This window comes from Thalassophryne amazonica, chromosome 8 (assembly GCF_902500255.1).
Source record: "Thalassophryne amazonica chromosome 8, fThaAma1.1, whole genome shotgun sequence".
Lineage (NCBI taxonomy): Eukaryota > Metazoa > Chordata > Actinopteri > Batrachoidiformes > Batrachoididae > Thalassophryne > Thalassophryne amazonica.
This window is the reverse complement of record NC_047110.1, coordinates 114,447,158-114,472,182: the sequence shown is the minus strand read 5'-3', so window position 1 is coordinate 114,472,182 and position 25,025 is coordinate 114,447,158. Positions and strand designations below refer to the sequence as shown.

Sequence of the window (25,025 nt, the reverse complement as noted above, 5' to 3'; positions counted from 1 at the left end):
TCCATCAGGTTGGATGGGGAGCGTCGGTGCACAGACATTTTCAGATCTCTCCAGAGATGTTCAGTCAGATTCAGGTCTGGTCTCTGGCTGGTCCACTCACATTCACAGAGTTGTCCTGAAGCCACTCCTTTGATATCTTGGCTGTGTGCTTAGGGTCCTGCTGAAAGATGAACTGTCGCCCCAGTCTGAGGTCAATAGCACTCTGGAGCAGGTTTTCATCCAGGATGTCTCTGTACATTGCAGCATTCATCTTTCCATCAATCCTAACTAGTCTCCCAGTTCCTGCTGCTGAAAAACATCCTCACAGCATGATGTTGCCACCACCAAGCTTCACTGTAGGGATGGTGCCTGCTTTCCTCCAAACATGATGCCAAAGAGTTCAGTCTTTGTCTCATCAGATCAGAGAATTTTGTTTCTCCTGGTATGAGAGTCTTTCAGGTGCCTTTTGTCAAACTCCAGGTGGACTGCCATGTGCCTTTTACTAAGGAGCGGCTTCCGTCTGGACACTCTACCATACAGGCTTGATTGGTGGATTGCTGCAGAGATGGTTGTCCTTCTGGAAGGTTCTCCTCTCTCCACAGAGGAATGCTGGAGCTCTGACAGGTTCTTGGTCACCTCCCTGACTAAGACCCTTCTTGCCCGATCGCTCAGTTTAGATGAGCGGCCAGCTCTAGGAAGAGTCCTGGTGGATCTGAATTTCTTCCATTTATCTACTGAATTTAACTGAGGTGGACTCTGATTAAACTGTACAAATATCTCAAGGATTATCAGTGGAAACAGGAGGCACCTGAGCTCAATTTTGACCTTCTGTTTTCACATTGTCATTATGGGGTATTGTGTGTAGAAATGTGAGGGAAAAAAATAAATTTCACCCATTTTGGGCTGTAACATAACAAAATGTGGAAAAAGTGAAGCCCTGTAAACATTTTCTGGATGCTCTGTAGTCACACACACAAAGACACACATATATAAAAACAGACACACAAAGACAGACAGACACATGCACATGCAGACACACACACTGCTCTGTTCACCTTCTTTGGGTAACCAGCCTGAGTTTAAAGCTGCACTTTCAGCTCATATTCATTATTTGCTGCCATGAACTTGATCTGTATAACTGATGAACCAGGACTCTGTGATTCCATGAGAATCCCCAGAGGGAACTTAAAAAAAACATCTGATGCTGAATGGTACCAGGCCCCGACCTCTGGCCTCTTAGTTAAGGCGGAGCATGTGCAGTAAATGTGGCATCAGGGGGAGGTGTTAAATGACACCCAGTCTGTCCCACGTGATGTGACCCCATTACTTCAGTCCACGGGGGGGATTATCCAGAGACTGTGTGGGTTCTCAGTCACCAGGCGAAGATCACAAGCTTCCTGAAGCCTCTATTGTCCAGAGACCCGAAAACTCGACCCACCAGGATTACTGATGTTCCGTACAGATCACAAAGGCCCAAAGTTCAGAAACCAGGAGTTCCCGGACAAGAATTCAAATCAGACTTCAGCTCTCTCTCTCACACACACACACACACACACACACACACACACACACACACTCAGAGAGACAACTGATGACAGTGAACTGGATAATCAGAGCACAAAATCAAAAACAAAGACAAAGCAGAGTCCATGTCAGAGTAACACTACACATTAGTGCACGTACGCGTTAGTGCACGTATGCGTTAATGGAGGCGCTCAGGTCCCAGAGTGACTGAAGCTGCAGCAGGGTGGAGCTCCACAAAGTCCACCACAGTCTGTCTGCAGAAATAAAGCGAAAAACCAACAATAAAAAGTGGAGACACTTACCTGATGTCCTGACAGCGCTGTCCTCGGGGGACAGCACTGTCCTCTGGGGATTTGTGGATGAGCGTCTGTTTGAAAGGCCACTGCTGATTCCCATGTAACATCATCTGAGGGTGGAAACCGTCTGCTCTTAAAGGAACCTCATTATCGCTTTAGCCATCAATTCTTTTCTTTAATGAAGTCAAACCAGGGACTCGTCCAGAACACAAATTAGTTAGCAAAAGCTGTGACCCTGTGACCTTTGACACATATTAATATGTTTATGACACTGAATTGTTTTTAAAAAATGATGTCATCAACATTTGAAAAATTCTACACTTTAAGTTCACAGTCAAAACAAATCCATAGAATATGACATAAATTTAAAACAATGGAATACACAAGTACGAGTAGGTGGCCCAAGTGTAACAACTAAATCATCAATTTTACATCCAGGTTTCTTTAACCACATCAGCTGTGCGCATTTCCAAGGCTCTGATTGTGTCTTGGACTTAATTTCCATCAATCACGAAGGAATACAAACACTATAGTACTGGTAAATCTGTTGGAGAGGGCAGTTCTCAAATTGCAAGTGACAGTGCAACAAGGAGGCCAGTGAGGGAAGCCATCAAGACACAGAGACAACTATGAATGAGTTATAGGCTTCTGTGGCTGTGATTGGAGAAACTCTGTATGGTGTAACTTGTTTTGATGTGTTTTCTAGTATGAAAATCCTTCAAACATACATTAATAAAAATGATAATTAGAGCTGGTTTCAGGCTGCTTTTCATCTGATGTGGCTTTATTGTGGCTGTTTTTGTTGGTTGTTTGCTCTGTTAGCTCAATGAGAATAAACATTACTCACACAGAACAAACGGCGAGCTCGAGCTCCACAAAAACAAAACAAAACACATGGGTCTACAACATAAGACACAGCACACTAAGAACAAACAAAAGTCTGCTATCAGTTCACCTGTTTCCTGACTGTGTCAGCATGCTGTCAGTGCACCTGTCTCCTGACTGTGTGTCAGCATGCTATCAGTACACCTGTTTCCTGACTGTGGCAGCATGCTTTCAGTACACCTGTTTCCTGACTGTGTCAGCATGCTGTCAGTGCACCTGTCTCCTGACTGTGTGTCAGCATGCTATCAGTACACCTGTTTCCTGACTGTGTCAGCATGCTGTCAGTACACCTGTTTCCTGACTGTGGCAGCATGCTTTCAGTACACCTGTTTCCTGACTGTGTCAGCATGCTTTCAGTGCACCTGTCTCCTAACTGTGTCAGCATGCTGTCAGTGCACCTGTCTCCTAACTGTGTCAGCATGCTGTCAGTACATCTGTTTCCTGACTGTGTCAGTATGCTGTCAGTACACCTGTCTCCTAACTGTGTCAGCATGCTGTCAGTACACCTGTTTCCTGACTGTGTATCAGTCAGCATGCTGTCAGTACATCTGTTTCCTGACTGTGTCAGTATGCTGTCAGTACACCTGTCTCCTGACTGTGTGTCAGTATGTTGTCAGTATACCTGTTTCCTGACTGTGTCAGTATGCTGTCAGTATACCTGTTTCCTGACTGTCACACAGGTACACTGTGTTATTTCAGCTTAGCTATTTCAACTGTTAACTGAGCTAATGCCTCAAGACTTCTCTAGTTAAGTTGAAATAACTTTAGTTAAGTTGAAATAACTTTAAAAAAAATCTATGCAAATTGTTACATCACTTTTTCTTATTGAGACAGTGGTTCATTTTTTAGAGTGTATTTGTAACTGAAACATTAGACCACCCATGCACCTGTTTTATATTTCATGCTCTTTTTCTGAAATAGAAATCACCCAACATGAATCCAGAGATCAATCATTCATAATTACATCATGAAAAGATGTGATACTGTGTGACAGTGGTTGAATCATTGTAAAACTTTAATCTTTTCAACTTCACTCCATTTAGTAATTTAACTTGCCCGCTCTGAACAGCAACTTTTCTAAATTTAAACTGTTTTTAATAAAATTATTATTATTATTATTATTATTATTGCAGTGTGTCTCAGACTCAAAGAAAATCTCAGCGAATTTTTTAAAATTCATATTTCAGCTACAGACACCAAAACTTTGGCTGAAAACAAAATAGATTGTTTTTTTCCTCATCTGAATTTTAAGCCACTTGTGGAAAACGATCGATTTGACTTCAGTTTCAGGAAAATCGTGTTAAAGCGTCAGAAGCAGTGAAATATTCCCTGAGTGGGTCCTCTGAGCGGGACCAGTAATTTTATTAGCCTCCTTGGCAACATTCACGCTTACAAGTGGAAAACTGTTTCTGCATAAATTAAAGATAATCCAGAGTAAATTATGCAAATATATTCGCTCAGATAAAGGTGGAGGCGGTCTGGAGCTTTTTCTGAGGTTGGAAAATCGCAGCCAGTGGTTGAAAGTGTTTTGTTTGTTTGTTTGTTTTTTCTAGGATACTTTCTATAAAATGAAAAAATGAAATGTTGCGTCATGTGAGATCTATGAAAAATAAAGAGCAAAACAACAACAACAAAAGATTCGAATCAGTTTTCTCCATTTTTAAGAGTTGGTTTTTCAGCTCCGTATTTCACATTAAATTTCAGCTTGTTGCTGGTTTCAGGTCATTTTGATCAAACTTCACGATGATTAATTGCTTATAACAGTCATCTTTATTTATTTGTTTATTTGTTTTCATAACAATATGTTGTTTATGCTACATGTTTATTTACACATAAACAATGAAAAACAAAATGTTGAAACAACAGCAAACCAGATCAGGTGGAAACAATGTGAACCTGGATTTTATTAACCTACGCGTTACAATGTGTGTGTGTGTGTGTGTGTGTGTGTGTGTGTGTGTGTGTGTGTGTGTGTGTGTGTGTGTGTGTGTGTGTGTGTGTGTGTGTGTGTGTGTGTGTGTGTGTGTGTGTGTGTGTGCGCAAGATAACTCAAAAATGTCTGGATGTATTTCTTTCAAACATGGGGAGATTATGACTTGGACAGAGATCTGTAGGTGATTCGATTTTGAAGTAGTTTGGTCAAAGCAACACATGGTCCCCCAAAACAGCTTTTTAAAATATCTCAACAATGAAGAAGCCTATAGATGATCTATAGCATATATTGATCAGCAAAAGAGACCAAGAAGTGTCTTAGTGCTTGACACAGAAGGTCCTGGGTTCTCTTCCTGCTTGGTCCTTTCTGTGGGGAGGTTCCTGCGGGTTCCTTCTCGATGCTCCCTCTCCTCCCACCCAGGTTGTGTGTCCGGGGTTTAGAACACGAATTAATGAATGATCAGCAAAGTATGAGTGATTGGTTGGTATGAATGACATCATAATGAAGTCACATGACGACGTCAAAGTCAAAACACTTTCTTTCTTTCTTTCCGATCAGTAGTCGATGGATCGATCAGTCGTATGGGGAGGAGTGGGCGGGTCGGTTCCTCCTGCGGCCTGCAGGTGGCGCACCGCGGCAGTCCGGCGGATCGTCTTCAGTCTGTCAGTCGGTGCGCAGGAGAGCGGACGCACCGGAACCGGGACGCGTGTTGAGTGCAATCAGGAGACAAACCGAGAGGGCGTCGGGAGGACCGGACCCGACCGGGTCAGGATGGAGCAGTGAGGGCAGCGGAACCGCCGGGACCTGACCCCAGGATCTTCTTCAGGATCGGCCTGCGGACTTTTGGAACCATGGACCCGACGAGCTGCTGTCTGCTGCTGTGCGCGCACCTCGTCCTCATGTGGGACTCAGGTGAGTCCAGAACCGAATCCTGCTTCACAAACTTAACACCCAGACTTTTTAGGACTTCAGGTGGTCTGATCTCTGACCCGATTAAAGTTCTGTTTAAGAAATGATTCGTTTCGGAACCTGCGTTCTTAGAGTCCCAAAATACCTGAAGCTCGTTCCTGAACCGGAACCACTGGAGTTCTGCTTTCTGTTGGTAATCTGGATTCTGGTCCAGTTCGAGTCGCAGATTGAAACCTTTTGGAGACAGAACGTCGAACTTTGAGGCGTGAAAAGACAAGTTTGGACCCAACACAGTCTGTGGATCCGTGAAACTCAGATCTGCCTCAGAAACCGATCAGAACCTCAAGATTAGCTGTTTTTTTAATTATTTAATTTTTATTTAAGGTCGAACTGTCTGTGTGTCAAAGCAGCGGCCCGAGGGCCACATCAGGCCCGTTACAGCCGGGTTCTGTAAAATGTGAGGAACATGTTAAAGGTGGGCGCTGATGTCCAGACGTGGACTCTGGAGTCGGTTTTACTTTCTTTATTGAAATTCATCAAAACAGATCGTGATGAATCCTGTCAATCAAACAGGTCACATAACAATAAATGATGCTGGTGCAGATCCAGATCACGATCTGGATCTCTCTAAGTTGTGTTCAGTGTTGGCAGAGTTGTGCACTCAGGACTCGTGCACACCCGTCTGACATTGTTATCAAAGCACAGCAACAAACCGAGTCTTGACCAAGTACTGAGGACAGTGGTTCTGGATCAGGTCTGTAGACAGTTTCAGGGTGGCGTTGGGGGGCTGCAGCTCAAAATATATTTTGATTCATAATACAGTCGAGGTGTGTGTGTGTGTGTGTGTGTGTGTGTGTGTGTGTGTGTGTGTGTGTGTGTGTGTGTGTGTGTGTGTGTGTGTGTGTGTGTTTTAATCCTGGTATCCTTGAGGAGTCGCTGAAAGCGAGTTCTTGTTGTTCTGGGTCGGTTTGATGGTAGAACCTGGCCTTTGGTTCTTGGTATTTATTTATTGGTGAGGTTCTGCTGTTTGACCCTGATCTGCTCGGTTGGATCGTTTTGGGTTTTGAGACCTGAAACATAGATCAGGTTGGAGCTGGAACCCGTTTGTCGTGAGCCGTGATGGGTTGTGGACGGTTCAGTCCCTCCTCCTGCTTTTCATTTTTTGACAGGGAGATTTGGAGAAATGTCGAGGCATCAAGGAGGAGGTGCTGTTAAGACGCTTACCACCATCTGTCCTGGATCTGGATCGGGTGGTGCCAGCTGTGCCCGCTGGGCCAGAGGAAGGTTTGTGAGAGCGGCTCTGCTGACAGATGGCGTCACTGCGTGGGGGCCGATGTGTCTGACAGACGCAGCGGTTGGCTGGCTGGTGGGCGTAGGTACCACAACATCATTTATCCAGGATGTCAGTCCTGGATAAATGATCCAGTACCAAGACAGGACCTGCCTCCAAGCTCAGCTGGATCCTGAAATGTCGAGTTTTCACCATCGTTGAAGGCTGAAGGTCACAAAGTTGTTCACGGTGGAAAAAAGTTCAAATAAAAAACCTGTTCAAAAGTATCCAAAGTGTCTAAAAGTCCTGTCTGAACCCCGATCCAAAGACCTCAGAAACCTGCTTCTAACATCAGGGTCTGTTGACACGTGTATGGCTCCATGTGACGAACCAGGGCTCTGAAAGATCCACAGAGTCCAAAAGTCATGGGCAAAGACTGACGTCCACACTGGGACCTGGTACAATGTCTCTCCGCACAAACGCGTGTCTGAATGTCTTTCAGAGAAAATGGTTTCATTCCACAGAAAAACTGATCAATAAGTCTTAATCAATCTTGATAGAAAGAATTATTCAGATATTAATTAAGTATAATAAAAATAATTTGGACTAGATGACATTCTGGTGTTTGCATGAATCAATATCATCAATTTATTTCTTGTCCTTTTATTTGTAACATGAAAATTTGGGTTTTCCTTTGATCTTTTGCATCCTTACTTTATGATGTCACAAAGCTGTACAGTCCTACACACAGGTATAGCCATATTCACTCATTCATTTTCTGCCACCAATCTGAGTGGGGTTGCAGTGGCAGGAGACCAAGCTGCTCATCCCACACTTCCCTATTCTCAGCCAAGTTCTCTAACTCTTCTCTTGGGAGTTCAGACAGACCCAAAGAACCCAGGGTCTAACTCTTCTCTTGGCAGCAGATATAATCCCTGCAGTGTGTTCTGGGTCGTGCCCGGGACCTCCTCCCAGTCGGATGTACCTGGAAGACGACAGGGGGCACCCCACCTCAGCTGGACCCCAACTCCCTCCCAGGACCCCTGTAAAACCGCAGCGTTGCGCTATTGACAGATGTCTGTGTTGTCATGTATCAGACAGTTTTAACACTTGATAATAAGTATGATTTTAATTAAAACTTTTGCAGAAGTCTTTCATGGTCTCCGCAAACTGTCTTTGTTGTTGCGGTTGACTTGGACTTGGTCCAGCAGAGGTCTCGTCTATTCTGGGAGTGTCTGTTTCCATGATGATGAGATTTGATGTTTGCAGAAAATCTGTGTTAATGTGCACAGAGGCATGATGGAAGAGAGAATCCTGAGCACCTTTCGCTGTCAGTTGGTGGACGTATAAACTCCGAGTGTCCTTCTCGTCTTAATTCAGGATGTCGACGAGACTTAAATAATTTTCACATCTTTAACTCCGCCCATTTTTAACCTCATGAATGTTAAAAGTCTGTGTTACGTTCACGTCTTTTGTCTTTTTCTCCGGTGCCCGTTGGCCTCCTGTAGATGCCCTTGCCGCACCGCTCCCCGCCACGTCGGCACTCTGGGTATTTGATGACCAGATTAGTGGGAATTAGGCTCAGTGGACACGGGACCACTGGTCTCAATCCTCCACAGTCGCCTCTCTCCTGAATGGAGGCTGACGATCCAGGAGGAAGTGACCTGCTGGGGCCGTGCAGAGGTCATCTGACCCGTCCACAGGTCCGGGACCACCTCCTCAGGTCCGGGACCACCTCCTCAGGTCCAGCACAGAGTCCTCAGGCCGCATCTTGTGAATGATGCTGTCAGAGGGGACGATTGTTTGGTAATAGTAGATGGGGGGGACTGCAGAAAGTGGGTGTGGGGGTCAGGAGTGGGATGCGTGTGGGGGAGCAGGTTAAGCGTGAAGCATGATGGCAGTGAGATTTGTCAGCGAGGAGGACGGAGAGGGTGCTGTGGGGAGGAGGTGGGGGAGGGGTGTAGCAGCACTCTGCCTCTTTAACTCCTCACACCTCGTTTCTGTTTGTCCCTGTATTCAAAAAACAGATGACATTTAAAGTTGAAGTAGTTTGCTTAAGTTTGACCCTGATTTATTTTGAAACGTCATCATTATGATTTGTGTGTGTTGGGTTTCGGGGATGTAACTATATTTTTACTTTGACCTACTTTCTCAAAGTCAAGGATTTTTCCTGAAAAGCAGTTTTTAATTCCTGCGTGGTCTCTACTGGACCTCCAGTCTCTGAAAAACCATTCATGATTTATCAGGTTAGATTATGCGGTCACTTTCAGACCACTTCCTGTCTGGTGTGGTTTAACGTGAATATTCTGTCCTTGTACTTCTGGATGTTCCTGCAGCAGTTGACAGAGTTGTGTCTTGATGGAGAGACTGAGAATGCGGGTGAGTATCTCTGGGTCAGTCCTGGACTGTTTTCTTCCTGTCTCTGAGTAGAGTTTCTTGTGTTACCACTGAATTTGTGTCTTCTCCTGCCGTTCTGTCTTGTGGCATACCTCAAGGTTCTCTTCTGGGACATGTTATTTGCCTTGTATTTGTTTCCACTCTGACACATCTTGAGTACCTCTTGAAGGCGTCTCATATCTTTGCTATGCAGATGATATCCAGCTGTATGTCTCACTTAAACCTCAGATCATCTCTCCCTGAAGACTGTCCTTATGTCCATTAGAAACTGCTTATTTTCTGTCACTTATTACAGGAAAAACAGAAGTTCTTCTTTGTGCTCCGGATAATTTTCTTGGCTCTCTGTCATCAACATTTGAAGATCTGGGTGTTCCGTCTGAATTGGTTTTCAGCTTAGACAGACGTTACTTCTCCGGAACGTTACCTACCTCAGTATCATGGTAATTCATGATTTGTTTTTCTGTTTCTCAAACCGTTTTTCTTCTTTACTTTCACTTTTGATATTCTGTGTGCTTCTTATCCTGTGTGCTGCTATATAATGCTGCTGGAACCTCAATTTCCCTGAGGGAGTCTCCCCAATAAAGTTCTGTCAAATCTAATCTAATCTAATTTGCAGTTGATTCATGTTTTGGGGGCTAACAGGGCTGTGATCTAAAGCGGTTTGGTTTGTCATATGTGTGAAACTTAACACCATATTACAGTGCAGACAGCAAGCAGCATTTTGTTAATAATCGCCGGCCTTGACTGCACCCTGCCACCCAGGTGTCACATCTGAGCAAGTGGCCGACAGGCCCACTTGTGTTTTGTGGGGTCCACGCTGTGCTCGCCAGCTCTCTGGCTGTTGTAATGGATGATGAGCAGATCCGGGTGGCCCACGGTGCCTCTGAAAGAAGGGGCCACTTAAAGCGGGCCCCATTCCAGAGAAGAAGAGGAGCTCCTGTGGAGGAGCCGGTGGAGCTCTGCTTGTGTGTGGTCCCTCCTCTGAGCGCTGCGTTTGATGGCCCTCTGCACTCAAACGTCTCAATGCAGAATCCTAAAAAGGCCAGCAATAAAAGGACGCAGGTCGGTCAGAGAGCTCTTCACTAAAGGGGCCGTTCGCTCATTTTTACGCTCATTCAGCGGCCAGGATCTAAGCGGGCAGACAGAAAGACACTTTAGGCAGATGTTAGCCACCACAAAAGGATTGTACGGCCCTCAACAAGGAGTTTCAAGTATTTAGAGACCATTTACATTTCAGACAGATCCTCTTATCGAGATCAGCTTCAGTTTGAGTCCCTCAATCACAGACTTTACGAGCTAACGGGGGTCAGCGCTCCAGTGCGCCCCATCAGGTCACCAGCAGATTTACAGCAGACGCAGCAGGAGCTAAATGTATTGAGTTACAGTTATTAATGTAATCTGTAACGTAATCCCACAGTCTGATTACAGACTTCAAATAGAGACGAGTACAGAAACATCAGTGAGACGACGTCAGAAGCAACAAGTAAAAGAAGAATAAATGATACTGAGATGTTTGTCTTTAAGTGTTAGAATTTAAAAAATGGACAAAATTCATCATGTCACATTTGGGGGCACGTGCTGGTCTGCAAAGACCACACTGTGGGACCATCCCAGATCCTAGATGGTAGTCATCTAGACAGACATCTGGTCCATCCCCACATCTGTCTGCAGCAGCCAGGGGAAATGTGGGCGTGTCCATGGCCAAGGGAAATGTGGGCGTGTTCTTGGTCAGGTGAAATGTGGGTGTGTCCTTGGTCATGTGAAATGTGGGCGTGTCCATGGCCAAGGGAAATGTGGGCGTGTTCTTGGTCAGGTGAAATGTGGGTGTGTCCTTGGTCATGTGAAATGTGGGTGTGTCCTTGGCCAAGGGAAATGTGGGTGTGTCCTTGGTCAGGTAAAATGTGGGCGTATCTTTCACCAGGTTAAAAGTGGGCGTGTCTATGACGTGAGGCACATTGACTTGTCTGCGTGCTGGATCATGTCCAGAGAAACACACCACATGGATGCTGGGTGTGGCTGTTTTCCTGGAGGCAGCCACATGCACTCCATTCTCATTTAGAGCAAAAAAGAGGATTGTGCCCAGGAAAAAATGCTACAGTATACGGACACGGGGCATGGCACAGGTGGATCACGTTTCACTTTATATACTGTTAGCAAGATTACGTCAAAACTACTTCATGGATTTTGCTGAAATTTTCACCACAGATACATCTTAGGCCATGGAAGACTCCATGAAATTTAGGAAGTGATCCAGTGTTACCGACCGAAGGGTGTGAGGCAGGTTCACCCTGGACGGGACACCATTCTGTCTCAGGGCTCTGTAATCATATATACGTGCTAAATATTGGGATTATTTTAAGAAATGTTTAATATCAACCTGTCGTTGGTATTCATTCTGGTTTTATTTTGTCCAAGTTTTTTTCAAAGTTGGTTCTTTTGTAACGCGTGAGACATCCTGAATCAACCATCTGATGACTTCAGTGAAGGAAACACGAGGTGTGAAAATGTCAGAATGAGCGACTGACAGGAAGGTGTGGGACTGTTCAGTAAGACAACGCGTTTGAACCAGGTTGACAAAGGACCGCGTTATGCTATAAGCCACGCCCACTCTTTGATGAGCCACGTGGGTCCTGCAGAGGTCACGGGCAGGTTCAGGTTCTGCTTTAATTGAGATCTGTGGGAACCCCAATCGTGCTGAGGATGTCTAGAAGCATCTTATTGATGGATTCTGGTAAATATTCCTTCAGTGACTGATCTCGATGGTTCAAGTCCTTTTACTGAGACTCTGCTCTTCACCGTCTGGATGTTTTCTTTTGTATTTTTTTATTCTTTTGAGGACCACTGGACGAGTGCAGTTGTTCCCAGAGAGGAAGGTTCCTGGTTCGAGGCCACCCCTGCCTGTGGATTTGGGTCAGGAAGGGCTTCCGGTGTAACTCTTGTGCCAAATCACCGGATCCATGGTGGATCCACTGTGGTGACCCTGGGTGAAAATGGGAGCAGCGAATTAGTGGACTTAACAAAACCACAAAAAAATGTTTTACATCTGTTTCCTGACTGTGTCAGTATGCTGTCAGTACACCTGTCTCCTAACTGTGTCAGCATGCTGTCAGTACACCTGTTTCCTGACTGTGTATCAGTCAGCATGCTGTCAGTACATCTGTTTCCTGACTGTGTCAGTATGCTGTCAGTACACCTGTCTCCTGACTGTGTGTCAGTATGTTGTCAGTATACCTGTTTCCTGACTGTGTCAGTATGCTGTCAGTATACCTGTTTCCTGACTGTCACACAGGTACACTGTGTTATTTCAGCTTAGCTATTTCAACTGTTAACTGAGCTAATGCCTCAAGACTTCTCTAGTTAAGTTGAAATAACTTTAGTTAAGTTGAAATAACTTTAAAAAAAATCTATGCAAATTGTTACATCACTTTTTCTTATTGAGACAGTGGTTCATTTTTTAGAGTGTATTTGTAACTGAAACATTAGACCACCCATGCACCTGTTTTATATTTCATGCTCTTTTTCTGAAATAGAAATCACCCAACATGAATCCAGAGATCAATCATTCATAATTACATCATGAAAAGATGTGATACTGTGTGACAGTGGTTGAATCATTGTAAAACTTTAATCTTTTCAACTTCACTCCATTTAGTAATTTAACTTGCCCGCTCTGAACAGCAACTTTTCTAAATTTAAACTGTTTTTAATAAAATTATTATTATTATTATTATTATTATTGCAGTGTGTCTCAGACTCAAAGAAAATCTCAGCGAATTTTTTAAAATTCATATTTCAGCTACAGACACCAAAACTTTGGCTGAAAACAAAATAGATTGTTTTTTCCTCATCTGAATTTTAAGCCACTTGTGGAAAACGATCGATTTGACTTCAGTTTCAGGAAAATCGTGTTAAAGCGTCAGAAGCAGTGAAATATTCCCTGAGTGGGTCCTCTGAGCGGGACCAGTAATTTTATTAGCCTCCTTGGCAACATTCACGCTTACAAGTGGAAAACTGTTTCTGCATAAATTAAAGATAATCCAGAGTAAATTATGCAAATATATTCGCTCAGATAAAGGTGGAGGCGGTCTGGAGCTTTTTCTGAGGTTGGAAAATCGCAGCCAGTGGTTGAAAGTGTTTTGTTTGTTTGTTTGTTTTTTCTAGGATACTTTCTATAAAATGAAAAAATGAAATGTTGCGTCATGTGAGATCTATGAAAAATAAAGAGCAAAACAACAACAACAAAAGATTCGAATCAGTTTTCTCCATTTTTAAGAGTTGGTTTTTCAGCTCCGTATTTCACATTAAATTTCAGCTTGTTGCTGGTTTCAGGTCATTTTGATCAAACTTCACGATGATTAATTGCTTATAACAGTCATCTTTATTTATTTGTTTATTTGTTTTCATAACAATATGTTGTTTATGCTACATGTTTATTTACACATAAACAATGAAAAACAAAATGTTGAAACAACAGCAAACCAGATCAGGTGGAAACAATGTGAACCTGGATTTTATTAACCTACGCGTTACAATGTGTGTGTGTGTGTGTGTGTGTGTGTGTGTGTGTGTGTGTGTGTGTGTGTGTGTGTGTGTGTGTGTGTGTGTGTGTGTGTGTGTGTGTGTGTGTGTGTGTGTGTGTGTGTGTGTGTGTGTGTGCGCAAGATAACTCAAAAATGTCTGGATGTATTTCTTTCAAACATGGGGAGATTATGACTTGGACAGAGATCTGTAGGTGATTCGATTTTGAAGTAGTTTGGTCAAAGCAACACATGGTCCCCCAAAACAGCTTTTTAAAATATCTCAACAATGAAGAAGCCTATAGATGATCTATAGCATATATTGATCAGCAAAAGAGACCAAGAAGTGTCTTAGTGCTTGACACAGAAGGTCCTGGGTTCTCTTCCTGCTTGGTCCTTTCTGTGGGGAGGTTCCTGCGGGTTCCTTCTCGATGCTCCCTCTCCTCCCACCCAGGTTGTGTGTCCGGGGTTTAGAACACGAATTAATGAATGATCAGCAAAGTATGAGTGATTGGTTGGTATGAATGACATCATAATGAAGTCACATGACGACGTCAAAGTCAAAACACTTTCTTTCTTTCTTTCCGATCAGTAGTCGATGGATCGATCAGTCGTATGGGGAGGAGTGGGCGGGTCGGTTCCTCCTGCGGCCTGCAGGTGGCGCACCGCGGCAGTCCGGCGGATCGTCTTCAGTCTGTCAGTCGGTGCGCAGGAGAGCGGACGCACCGGAACCGGGACGCGTGTTGAGTGCAATCAGGAGACAAACCGAGAGGGCGTCGGGAGGACCGGACCCGACCGGGTCAGGATGGAGCAGTGAGGGCAGCGGAACCGCCGGGACCTGACCCCAGGATCTTCTTCAGGATCGGCCTGCGGACTTTTGGAACCATGGACCCGACGAGCTGCTGTCTGCTGCTGTGCGCGCACCTCGTCCGCATGTGGGACTCAGGTGAGTCCAGAACCGAATCCTGCTTCACAAACTTAACACCCAGACTTTTTAGGACTTCAGGTGGTCTGATCTCTGACCCGATTAAAGTTCTGTTTAAGAAATGATTCGTTTCGGAACCTGCGTTCTTAGAGTCCCAAAATACCTGAAGCTCGTTCCTGAACCGGAACCACTGGAGTTCTGCTTTCTGTTGGTAATCTGGATTCTGGTCCAGTTCGAGTCGCAGATTGAAACCTTTTGGAGACAGAACGTCGAACTTTGAGGCGTGAAAAGACAAGTTTGGACCCAACACAGTCTGTGGATCCGTGAAACTCAGATCTGCCTCAGAAACCGATCAGAACCTCAAGATTAGCTGTTTTTTTAATTATTTAATTTTTATTTAAGGTCGAACTGTCTGTGTGTCAAAGCAGCGGCCCGAGGGCCACATCAGGCCCGTTACAGCCGGGTTCTGTAAAATGTGAGGAACATGTTAAAGGTGGGCGCTGATGTCCAGACGTGGACTCTGGAGTCGGTTTTACTTTCTTTATTGAAATTCATCAAAACAGATCGTGATGAATCCTGTCAATCAAACAGGTCACATAACAATAAATGATGCTGGTGCAGATCCAGATCACGATCTGGATCTCTCTAAGTTGTGTTCAGTGTTGGCAGAGTTGTGCACTCAGGACTCGTGCACACCCGTCTGACATTGTTATCAAAGCACAGCAACAAACCGAGTCTTGACCAAGTACTGAGGACAGTGGTTCTGGATCAGGTCTGTAGACAGTTTCAGGGTGGCGTTGGGGGGCTGCAGCTCAAAATATATTTTGATTCATAATACAGTCGAGGTGTGTGTGTGTGTGTGTGTGTGTGTGTGTGTGTGTGTGTGTGTGTGTGTGTGTGTGTGTGTGTGTGTGTGTGTGTGTTTTAATCCTGGTATCCTTGAGGAGTCGCTGAAAGCGAGTTCTTGTTGTTCTGGGTCGGTTTGATGGTAGAACCTGGCCTTTGGTTCTTGGTATTTATTTATTGGTGAGGTTCTGCTGTTTGACCCTGATCTGCTCGGTTGGATCGTTTTGGGTTTTGAGACCTGAAACATAGATCAGGTTGGAGCTGGAACCCGTTTGTCGTGAGCCGTGATGGGTTGTGGACGGTTCAGTCCCTCCTCCTGCTTTTCATTTTTTGACAGGGAGATTTGGAGAAATGTCGAGGCATCAAGGAGGAGGTGCTGTTAAGACGCTTACCACCATCTGTCCTGGATCTGGATCGGGTGGTGCCAGCTGTGCCCGCTGGGCCAGAGGAAGGTTTGTGAGAGCGGCTCTGCTGACAGATGGCGTCACTGCGTGGGGGCCGATGTGTCTGACAGACGCAGCGGTTGGCTGGCTGGTGGGCGTAGGTACCACAACATCATTTATCCAGGATGTCAGTCCTGGATAAATGATCCAGTACCAAGACAGGACCTGCCTCCAAGCTCAGCTGGATCCTGAAATGTCGAGTTTTCACCATCGTTGAAGGCTGAAGGTCACAAAGTTGTTCACGGTGGAAAAAAGTTCAAATAAAAAACCTGTTCAAAAGTATCCAAAGTGTCTAAAAGTCCTGTCTGAACCCCGATCCAAAGACCTCAGAAACCTGCTTCTAACATCAGGGTCTGTTGACACGTGTATGGCTCCATGTGACGAACCAGGGCTCTGAAAGATCCACAGAGTCCAAAAGTCATGGGCAAAGACTGACGTCCACACTGGGACCTGGTACAATGTCTCTCCGCACAAACGCGTGTCTGAATGTCTTTCAGAGAAAATGGTTTCATTCCACAGAAAAACTGATCAATAAGTCTTAATCAATCTTGATAGAAAGAATTATTCAGATATTAATTAAGTATAATAAAAATAATTTGGACTAGATGACATTCTGGTGTTTGCATGAATCAATATCATCAATTTATTTCTTGTCCTTTTATTTGTAACATGAAAATTTGGGTTTTCCTTTGATCTTTTGCATCCTTACTTTATGATGTCACAAAGCTGTACAGTCCTACACACAGGTATAGCCATATTCACTCATTCATTTTCTGCCACCAATCTGAGTGGGGTTGCAGTGGCAGGAGACCAAGCTGCTCATCCCACACTTCCCTATTCTCAGCCAAGTTCTCTAACTCTTCTCTTGGGAGTTCAGACAGACCCAAAGAACCCAGGGTCTAACTCTTCTCTTGGCAGCAGATATAATCCCTGCAGTGTGTTCTGGGTCGTGCCCGGGACCTCCTCCCAGTCGGATGTACCTGGAAGACGACAGGGGGCACCCCACCTCAGCTGGACCCCAACTCCCTCCCAGGACCCCTGTAAAACCGCAGCGTTGCGCTATTGACAGATGTCTGTGTTGTCATGTATCAGACAGTTTTAACACTTGATAATAAGTATGATTTTAATTAAAACTTTTGCAGAAGTCTTTCATGGTCTCCGCAAACTGTCTTTGTTGTTGCGGTTGACTTGGACTTGGTCCAGCAGAGGTCTCGTCTATTCTGGGAGTGTCTGTTTCCATGATGATGAGATTTGATGTTTGCAGAAAATCTGTGTTAATGTGCACAGAGGCATGATGGGAGAGAGAATCCTGAGCACCTTTCGCTGTCAGTTGGTGGACGTATAAACTCCGAGTGTCCTTCTCGTCTTAATTCAGGATGTCGACGAGACTTAAATAATTTTCACATCTTTAACTCCGCCCATTTTTAACCTCATGAATGTTAAAAGTCTGTGTTACGTTCACGTCTTTTGTCTTTTTCTCCGGTGCCCGTTGGCCTCCTGTAGATGCCCTTGCCGCACCGCTCCCCGCCACGTCGGCACTCTGGGTATTTGATGACCAGATTAGTGGGAATTAGGCTCAGTGGACACGGGACCACTGGTCTCAATCCTCCACAGTCGCCTCTCTCCTGAATGGAGGCTGACGATCCAGGAGGAAGTGACCTGCTGGGGCCGTGCAGAGGTCATCTGACCCGTCCACAGGTCCGGGACCACCTCCTCAGGTCCGGGACCACCTCCTCAGGTCCGGGACCACCTCCTCAGGTCCAGCACAGAGTCCTCAGGCCGCATCTTGTGAATGATGCTGTCAGAGGGGACGATTGTTTGGTAATAGTAGATGGGGGGGACTGCAGAAAGTGGGTGTGGGGGTCAGGAGTGGGATGCGTGTGGGGGAGCAGGTTAAGCGTGAAGCATGATGGCAGTGAGATTTGTCAGCGAGGAGGACGGAGAGGGTGCTGTGGGGAGGAGGTGGGGGAGGGGTGTAGCAGCACTCTGCCTCTTTAACTCCTCACACCTCGTTTCTGTTTGTCCCTGTATTCAAAAAACAGATGACATTTAAAGTTGAAGTAGTTTGCTTAAGTTTGACCCTGATTTATTTTGAAACGTCATCATTATGATTTGTGTGTGTTGGGTTTCGGGGATGTAACTATATTTTTACTTTGACCTACTTTCTCAAAGTCAAGGATTTTTCCTGAAAAGCAGTTTTTAATTCCTGCGTGGTCTCTACTGGACCTCCAGTCTCTGAAAAACCATTCATGATTTATCAGGTTAGATTATGCGGTCACTTTCAGACCACTTCCTGTCTGGTGTGGTTTAACGTGAATATTCTGTCCTTGTACTTCTGGATGTTCCTGCAGCAGTTGACAGAGTTGTGTCTTGATGGAGAGACTGAGAATGCGGGTGAGTATCTCTGGGTCAGTCCTGGACTGTTTTCTTCCTGTCTCTGAGTAGAGTTTCTTGTGTTACCACTGAATTTGTGTCTTCTCCTGCCGTTCTGTCTTGTGGCATACCTCAAGGTTCTCTTCTGGGACATGTTATTTGCCTTGTATTTGTTTCCACTCTGACACATCTTGAGTACCTCTTGAAGGCGTCTCATATCTTTGCTATGCAGATGATATCCAGCTGTATGTCTCACTTAAACCTCAGATCATCTCTCCCTGAAGACTGTCCTTATGTCCATTAGAAACTGCTTATTTTCTGTCACTTATTACAGGAAAAACAGAAGTTCTTCTTTGTGCTCCGGATAATTTTCTTGGCTCTCTGTCATCAACATTTGAAGATCTGGGTGTTCCGTCTGAATTGGTTTTCAGCTTAGACAGACGTTACTTCTCCGGAACGTTACCTACCTCAGTATCATGGTAATTCATGATTTGTTTTTCTGTTTCTCAAACCGTTTTTCTTCTTTACTTTCACTTTTGATATTCTGTGTGCTTCTTATCCTGTGTGCTGCTATATAATGCTGCTGGAACCTCAATTTCCCTGAGGGAGTCTCCCCAATAAAGTTCTGTCAAATCTAATCTAATCTAATTTGCAGTTGATTCATGTTTTGGGGGCTAACAGGGCTGTGATCTAAAGCGGTTTGGTTTGTCATATGTGTGAAACTTAACACCATATTACAGTGCAGACAGCAAGCAGCATTTTGTTAATAATCGCCGGCCTTGACTGCACCCTGCCACCCAGGTGTCACATCTGAGCAAGTGGCCGACAGGCCCACTTGTGTTTTGTGGGGTCCACGCTGTGCTCGCCAGCTCTCTGGCTGTTGTAATGGATGATGAGCAGATCCGGGTGGCCCACGGTGCCTCTGAAAGAAGGGGCCACTTAAAGCGGGCCCCATTCCAGAGAAGAAGAGGAGCTCCTGTGGAGGAGCCGGTGGAGCTCTGCTTGTGTGTGGTCCCTCCTCTGAGCGCTGCGTTTGATGGCCCTCTGCACTCAAACGTCTCAATGCAGAATCCTAAAAAGGCCAGCAATAAAAGGACGCAGGTCGGTCAGAGAGCTCTTCACTAAAGGGGCCGTTCGCTCATTTTTACGCTCATTCAGCGGCCAGGATCTAAGCGGGCAGACAGAAAGACACTTTAGGCAGATGTTAGCCACCACAAAAGGATTGTACGGCCCTCAACAAGGAGTTTCAAGTATTTAGAGACCATTTACATTTCAGACAGATCCTCTTATCGAGATCAGCTTCAGTTTGAGTCCCTCAATCACAGACTTTACGAGCTAACGGGGGTCAGCGCTCCAGTGCGCCCCATCAGGTCACCAGCAGATTTACAGCAGACGCAGCAGGAGCTAAATGTATTGAGTTACAGTTATTAATGTAATCTGTAACGTAATCCCACAGTCTGATTACAGACTTCAAATAGAGACGAGTACAGAAACATCAGTGAGACGACGTCAGAAGCAACAAGTAAAAGAAGAATAAATGATACTGAGATGTTTGTCTTTAAGTGTTAGAATTTAAAAAATGGACAAAATTCATCATGTCACATTTGGGGGCACGTGCTGGTCTGCAAAGACCACACTGTGGGACCATCCCAGATCCTAGATGGTAGTCATCTAGACAGACATCTGGTCCATCCCCACATCTGTCTGCAGCAGCCAGGGGAAATGTGGGCGTGTCCATGGCCAAGGGAAATGTGGGCGTGTTCTTGGTCAGGTGAAATGTGGGTGTGTCCTTGGTCATGTGAAATGTGGGCGTGTCCATGGCCAAGGGAAATGTGGGCGTGTTCTTGGTCAGGTGAAATGTGGGTGTGTCCTTGGTCATGTGAAATGTGGGTGTGTCCTTGGCCAAGGGAAATGTGGGTGTGTCCTTGGTCAGGTAAAATGTGGGCGTATCTTTCACCAGGTTAAAAGTGGGCGTGTCTATGACGTGAGGCACATTGACTTGTCTGCGTGCTGGATCATGTCCAGAGAAACACACCACATGGATGCTGGGTGTGGCTGTTTTCCTGGAGGCAGCCACATGCACTCCATTCTCATTTAGAGCAAAAAAGAGGATTGTGCCCAGGAAAAAATGCTACAGTATACGGACACGGGGCATGGCACAGGTGGATCACGTTTCACTTTATATACTGTTAGCAAGATTACGTCAAAACTACTTCATGGATTTTGCTGAAATTTTCACCACAGATACATCTTAGGCCATGGAAGACTCCATGAAATTTAGGAAGTGATCCAGTGTTACCGACCGAAGGGTGTGAGGCAGGTTCACCCTGGACGGGACACCATTCTGTCTCAGGGCTCTGTAATCATATATACGTGCTAAATATTGGGATTATTTTAAGAAATGTTTAATATCAACCTGTCGTTGGTATTCATTCTGGTTTTATTTTGTCCAAGTTTTTTTCAAAGTTGGTTCTTTTGTAACGCGTGAGACATCCTGAATCAACCATCTGATGACTTCAGTGAAGGAAACACGAGGTGTGAAAATGTCAGAATGAGCGACTGACAGGAAGGTGTGGGACTGTTCAGTAAGACAACGCGTTTGAACCAGGTTGACAAAGGACCGCGTTATGCTATAAGCCACGCCCACTCTTTGATGAGCCACGTGGGTCCTGCAGAGGTCACGGGCAGGTTCAGGTTCTGCTTTAATTGAGATCTGTGGGAACCCCAATCGTGCTGAGGATGTCTAGAAGCATCTTATTGATGGATTCTGGTAAATATTCCTTCAGTGACTGATCTCGATGGTTCAAGTCCTTTTACTGAGACTCTGCTCTTCACCGTCTGGATGTTTTCTTTTGTATTTTTTTATTCTTTTGAGGACCACTGGACGAGTGCAGTTGTTCCCAGAGAGGAAGGTTCCTGGTTCGAGGCCACCCCTGCCTGTGGATTTGGGTCAGGAAGGGCTTCCGGTGTAACTCTTGTGCCAAATCACCGGATCCATGGTGGATCCACTGTGGTGACCCTGGGTGAAAATGGGAGCAGCGAATTAGTGGACTTAACAAAACCACAAAAAAATGTTTTTAACACGTCTTCCCAAACTGGTGATCTGTAGATGGAAATAGTTGCTTTTGTTGACCTTCACGAATCGGAGTGGGGGGACGTGTTACACTGATCCGCCATCACATTGTGACCACCTGCCTAATGAGGTGTAGTTCTGGACTCCACGTCTGAAGTCCTGCTGTGGTTTAGCAGCTGATCCTTTAAACCCTGTAAGACATGAGGTGGCGTCTTCATGGACTGCACATGTTTGTCCAGCGTGTTCTCGTCATAACCCCATCATTGGTTCAGTGCTTCCTTGGACCTTGATTGGTTGGAACTGAGCATCGCAGACCAGGAACACTTTAGGAGACGTTCTGGTCCTGTCCTCTAGCACTCACAGTTTGTCTCTCGTCCAAGTCGCTCAGATCTTTGCGTGTCCTCATTTTGTGACCACAGTCTTCTGGCTGATTGGTGTATGTCGATAAACGGGAACCTGTTTAGGGGTCATCGTGGCGCTGCTGGACCTGCTGCTGGTCTGTTGCTGGTTTTTATGTGGAAACGTTCGGCACATGTGTCGAGGTTAAAAAGGACGAACCGTCAAATCCATATTTCCTCATTTGGCACAAACCCACCCGCTGCGTTTTCAATTAGGTCGTCCCTCAGAATAGTTGCACGTCCCCACGGCGCTGTCACACAACGCGTGCTGTTAATGAGCCGCTCGCTGTTTGCCTCGCTTCCGTGCAGCAGGTCAAAAAGCAATTAGTGGCTCCTTGTAGGGCGACGCCCACTCTGATCTGCAGGTGGCAGTGACATCACCTGGACCCGTGTGCAGGACGCGGGACGTCTCACTGAAAGACAGAAAGGATGAGGAAAACATTAAGTAAAAAAACGTTTTTTTCCCCAATATGTTTTATTCTATTTGGAGGCAGAGCCATTTAACATTTGAGACTTTTGTCATCATCAGTAGATTAATTAATAATGATTCTACATTTTAATTACAAACAAACATTTTGTTTCATTGTGATATCTTGATGTCGACATGATACATCAGTGTGGTTGTCCATCTCGGACACACCAGACATGAAAACATCACTTCAGACTGTCCTCATCTTTGGGGTCAATATCTATTGGCAGGAATGAGACATTTGATCAGAGCCCGCTGTCTTTGGTCACTTCCTCTTTCGATGAATTGTCTCACATGAGGAGGTGCAGCTGCTTTCTGAGCTTTGTCAAAGCCAAAAAATGGAGAGGTCCAGCTGTGGAACATCAGAGCGTTATTTGTTTGTGAATGTTCTCAGCTTCATCTCATTAACGGACTTTTTTGTTTCCACTGATGAATCGTTTGTGTTACAAACAAATATGTTCAAGAAGCACATAAAGTGATGCATCGTTGATAATAATGATGATATATTTTTGTTTATTTTGAGCAGAGCTCCTGGTGTGTGTGTGTGTGTGTGTGTGTGTGTGTGTGTGTGTGTGTGTGTGTGTGTGTGTGTGTGTGTGTGTGTGTGTGTGTGTGTGTGTGTGTGTCTTTCATGTCATGTCACAGTGGAATGTGCTGAAAAAGTGCTGATGTCCACCTCTTCCACAATTTCTCGGATAGTCACATGATGGTCCCACATCACCACAGCGTTCACTTTGGAAATGATCTGGTCATTTCAGCATGTTGATGGCCGACCGGAGCGTGGCTCGCTCTCCACCGTTGTGCAGCCGTCTTTAAACCGGTTGTACCGCTCCTTAATCTGTGTGATGCCCAGAGGATCGTCACCGAAAGCCGTTTGAATCATCCGAATGGTTTCCACCTGGCTGTCGCCCAGTTTCTGGCAAAATTTGATGCGGCGCTGCTCCAGTCGTTCCATCTTTTTCCTTGAAATGAAAATCCGCCAAGCGCACTGCACACGTCCCACACAAAGGCTGCTTACCAGGAAATGACGCAATCGACAAGCGTGAAAAATTTCATGCATGCATACGAAGGTTCAAGGTTGGCTCATACAAGCACACATGATTCAAATCCATCAGGTTTTTGCAAAAAATAAAAAGGTCCGATACTTTTCTAACAGACCCCGTATATATATATATATATATATATATATATATATATATATATATATGCAATGGTGGGCACAGATAACCAAAAAATTAACTTCAATAACAGATAATCAGATAACTGAAAAGTTATCTTTGATAAAGATAAACCGATAAACCACCCAAAATGTATCGGAAGTTACAGACAACCGATAAATTCCAGTATTGTTTCTGGTATATTTGCAACTACTAATAAACTGAATTTGAGCATTAACACCACAATCGCTTTTGGAAACATCAAAGCGACAGCAGACCCAAACAATGAGCCCACACTTCCATGTTTGAACATCCTGCCTCCAGCTGGAAGCTCTTATTTACCACATGGCTTACAGCGCAGAGGCAAACTGAGAGCAGCCACAAAGCCTAGCTCTCTACCAATCACAACATTCCGGTCAGGCGGAGGTCTTGGAAAATAAAGTCATACTGACTTATCGTTTGGTGTATAAATAAAATGAATACCAATAGAATAACTCCATTAATGTCAATTCTGTCATTTGTACAAAGTTAAAATATAACATATATCTTTTAATGTTGAATAATGCACTAATTCTGAGGTTTTGTAACAAACACAGACAGATCGCAAAGGATTCTGGGTAAAATGTACCTCTGCTAAACACTGATTGGTTCAGTCATTCATTATGTAAACAACACGTTAATGTGGCATGTGTCATGTGTTGGTGTTTACAGATAAATGTGCTTTTGTAAAATATTCCATTTTTTATTTGTAAAAACAGGCATTTTTACGGAGCCCTGGAAGTGTCATCGCAACATGTTTTGCATGTGGAGTGAATGTGCGCTCATTTTATTAGTTTTATTAGTAGGGGAGGTGATGGTCTAGTGGTTAAGGTGTTGGGCTTGAGTCCAGAAGATCATGGGTTCAAATCCCTGCCCGACTGGAAAATCACTAAGGGCCCTTGGGCAAGGCCTTTAATCCCCTATTGCTCCCGGTGTGTAGTGAGCGCCTTGTGTGGCAGCACCCTGACATTGGGGTGAATGTGAGGGCTAATTGTAAAGCACTTTGAGCATCTGATGCAGATGGAAAAGCGCTATATAAAAATGCAGTCCATTTTATTATTTTTATTATTAGTTTTATGATGTGCGCATGTTTTATGATGTTGTAAAACGTGCACTCAATAATGTCTTGACACATAAATGTTGGCTTTACACTGTGCGAGTTTTGGCCCTTTTTCAGATGATTTTTCATTCATGTGAGAATTTTTTGGACCGAGTTTCAGGTTAATCATGCATCCTGCATTGTCTAGTGTACATGGAGTAACAAGCTGTGTTTAACATCTCACGACCACCTCCTGATTGCCGATCATATGGTTAGAATGAAAATCAAACCTGTTTGATATTATTCTGGTTGGCTGTCATGAGGGTATCCTGCTCCTGAAGAGCTACAAGCATCCAACCGCTCGCACTGTGCATGTGCAAACACCACAGAGCTGTCTTGTAATGTTTTTTTTGTCATTTTGTTTTTAAACTTTGATGTCTCCCATCGAGAGTTTTTGTAAATTAAGTTTGAAAAAACGTAACTTGTGATTAAAAATATCATACAGTGTCTGCTCATCTTCAGGACGAATACTGCCATGAACGGCCATGAACAC

At 44.7% G+C, this 25,025-nt stretch overlaps 1 protein-coding gene across 1 annotated transcript in view; it reads left to right on the top strand.

The window, feature by feature from the left end:
• Window positions 1-5,265: 5,265 nt before the first annotated feature.
• The window catches only part of LOC117514994 (receptor-type tyrosine-protein phosphatase zeta-like), a 233,993-nt gene continuing 214,233 nt past the window's right edge, over window positions 5,266-25,025 (top strand). Inside the window, 1 exon segment of the mRNA XM_034175555.1 lies at window positions 5,266-5,529. Coding sequence (XP_034031446.1) covers window positions 5,469-5,529 — 61 coding nt within the window. The 5' untranslated portion in view covers window positions 5,266-5,468.